The sequence below is a fragment of the Drosophila simulans genome, chromosome 2R, assembly GCF_016746395.2.
Source record: "Drosophila simulans strain w501 chromosome 2R, Prin_Dsim_3.1, whole genome shotgun sequence".
Lineage (NCBI taxonomy): Eukaryota > Metazoa > Arthropoda > Insecta > Diptera > Drosophilidae > Drosophila > Drosophila simulans.
This window is the reverse complement of record NC_052521.2, coordinates 18944187-18947322: the sequence shown is the minus strand read 5'-3', so window position 1 is coordinate 18947322 and position 3136 is coordinate 18944187. Positions and strand designations below refer to the sequence as shown.

Below are 3136 nucleotides of genomic sequence, written 5' to 3'. Positions count from 1 at the left end.
AATCAAGTCAAAGGGAAATGTATAAATATTTACCAGCAAGCAACAAAAAGTTAACGTTTCTTTGTCAATTTGGGGCCATTTACCATTTTGGCTATATCTGCTGGCCTCCTTTCATAACTGGGCCAGCAATTTTACTGGCTCATTAAAATATGGCAGTCAATTTGACAAAAAGAACCCCGGGTAATAACAGCACCCTCGCAGGAGCAGGACCTGCCTGGAACTCAGGGAGATCCATTTGAAAAGAGAATAAAAAGTATTATGGGCGCTAAACTCATTTATAATTATAATGGACCTTTTACGAACGGTTTCTTTTGGCAACAGCACTTTTTTTTGTCGCTGCCCAAAACCAACATCATAAAAGACAAATGAGCCGCAACTGAAAAGCAGGCCAAAAAAAAAAAAAAGAACAATAGGGCAACATCCACTGTCATTGTCTTGTGTGGTCAAAATCAGCTTGTATTGTATTCCCTTTGAAAAGTCATCTAATATTTTATGTATTTTCTGCACTGCAATGGTGGGGCAAATCGGTGGCTGTGTAGGGACGGCGAGGAAATGGCTACTTTTCTAAGCTTTTAATAATATCCTTTTTATGTCCACTAAATGAAGGATATAAAGTCAACACTTGGTACAATAAGGCGAACGGCCAAGAGGGGCGACCAAAAGCTTTGCACATCTTCAACGCCTTCCCGTACACTGCGCGGAAATACAAGCTGTTAAAATTAAATACCCACGAAATGGATAATAAATAATAATAATGCTTGATAATATATATAACTTATTTCTTAGCTGATTAACATTGTAGAGCATCTTACTGTTTCCTTAATGTTTTTGCTTAACATAGTTTCCTTTCTCAGTGCATCGCATCCTTCTGACAGTTTTTTGTCCTAGCCGGCGGCATAAAAACTTCGGACATCGTCTCGGTCCAGCCGGGATTGCTTCTTAGTCGCCGTCCATTCTTCGGCCAAGTTTTGTTCGCTTAGTTTGCATAAGTTTGCCTGCCGGGCGCTTCCGGTTAATGTGGTCGAGAGGAGCAGCATCCACATTCACAACAACATCACCGCGACGAACAACAAATAAGGAAATGGATCTGGCCAAAGCCAAAGTAGACATTTATATGGGCAAATCTTTGTGTGATTTCCGCTTCATTGGCGAAAGCTTTCTGGCGCCAGAGGACCGTGTCACCCTTCTCATCCGGACCTCCATTCGCATCCCCATAACCCACACTTAATGTGTCCATCAATCTTTCGCTTGGTCCAACTTTAACTTGTTATTTGGCTACTTTAAGTCGGGCCAAAGCCAAATAAAATCAATCAATTGAAAGTAACAACAGAAATGGATTCAATAAAGTGAAGAGCTTCCATTTCCTTATCCCTTTTCTCATGGAAGGGGTCAGATCGATTTGGTCATGAGTCAGCAGCTTTGGTAATCGAAAGTTAAGTTAACGATGGAGCGCGACACCTTTAATAGACATAGGTTTAATCTTTTACATAATTACTTCAATCTGTGATTTCCGTAAACTTCGATTTCCCCTTCAATAGTCTTCCATCACTTTCAATTCATTTCGAAACATTCTCGCAGTTTTTCTGCCACCAGTTTGGCAAACATCCAAGAGCAACGGCCACTAGAGGAAAAAATTTCAATAAGCAATTAGATGGCAATTACTTGCAACAACTTTGGCTTGACTTTCGTTGAAGGGCGAAAGCAATTACTTGAAATTTATATGTGACTGCGGTGGCGGATCCTGAAGGGATCTCAAACTCCCTCAGCCAGAAGAACTTGGCTAACATAATTGAAACGCTCAAGAGAAACCGGCGATTGGCATCGAGTGGGGGATGGGCAAACCTCCAACTTTCGGATGGATGGGCAACTTGGTTGCCCGGCTAGCTGGCCACAAGAACCGCAAAAACAACAATGTATTACACATAAACTTTTAGCAGGAGCATCGGCTAGTGCACAGAAAAAAAAGTTGGCAAACTGAACCATATAAATTAAGAATAAATCATGCAAATGTATATTTATTGTTGTAAGTGACTTTAAACACACATATCAAAATGCTTTGTAAAATATATAAACTATTTGGGAAATTTGGGAAAAACCTCTTGGTACAGTAGAAACCTTTGTCTTTCGTAGATGGGGATCTTAAATATATTAAAAGCGAAATATGATGCTAGATTAAAAGTGGTCACAAGAGAAAATTGTGCTAAAGGAGTCTTTGAATACACATTCACACTTGTCTGAATTTTTCGTAATTTATTCTAATAATACAATAAGCTAAACGTTAAGCACTTCAATACTGTCAACAACTGATTAGTCATGGATGACAAATTATCAACGGTAGAAGGGGGGATGGCGGAAACGTCCTCCTGGAGCACCACGATCGCCACCACCACCACCACAGAGGCTGCCAAGGCGGGTAGCATGGCTCTCGGTATCATTGTCCTGATCGTTGTTATGGTGCTCCTCTGCTGTCTGCTCATCATCTGTCTGCCGATCTTGTGCCTGTGCGGCTGCTGTGGACTCGCCTGCCTCCCGTGCCTCGCCTGCGGCGAAGGATGTTGTGGTGATGATGGTGAAGGCGGCGGGGGTGGATGTTGCGGGGATGGTTGTGGCGACGGCTGCGGGGACGGCTGCGGGGACTGCAGCTTGGACGATGATTAATTCGAGTTTCTATTAATATGTTCGTAGTGCTAGGATATGCGATTTAAAATCCTATAAATTGAATGTGCCCAGATACAGATTCACTAGGAGCATCCATATGCTCATTGGAAAAATTGTGGTCTATTTATAAAAAATAATAAAATCTAGCTAAATTTTGAAATGCTATCTATTAACTTAATACAAGGCAACCAAAATTCAAATTTAAAGTACAAAAAATAACAGTAAGAAGACTTCGTTAATTTACTCATATTAGCTTTTCGAGCTGGGCTGTCCGGGTCTGAACCGTGCGCTTCCATCGATCGAATCCGTTGCGCTGCAGGCAAAGGGCAATCAACTGGGTCTCGATGGAAGTTCTCAGTGGATACCCCGTGGTATCCGAATCTAGATACTCCTCAATCACGCCATAGAAGGCATTTAGCTTCTGCTCGGTTTTATTCGCATCTACGGCAGTGAAGGCGTCGAAATGTTGCTATACTGA

At 41.7% G+C, this 3136-nt stretch overlaps 1 protein-coding gene across 1 annotated transcript; it reads left to right on the top strand.

The window, feature by feature from the left end:
• The first annotated feature begins 2179 nt into the window (after nt 1–2179).
• Nucleotides 2180–2825, top strand: LOC6735623 (keratin-associated protein 5-1). Its single transcript, XM_002082507.4, has one exon. It carries the CDS (start codon nt 2314–2316, stop codon nt 2656–2658), a length of 345 nt encoding a protein of 114 aa, XP_002082543.3. The 5' UTR covers nt 2180–2313; the 3' UTR covers nt 2659–2825.
• Nucleotides 2826–3136: the final 311 nt, after the last annotated feature.

Excerpts from the sequence above, each read along its gene's own strand:
- LOC6735623 (XM_002082507.4), top strand. The coding sequence starts at position 2,314 with ATGGATGACAAATTATCAACGGTAGAAGGGGGGATGGCGGAAACGTCC.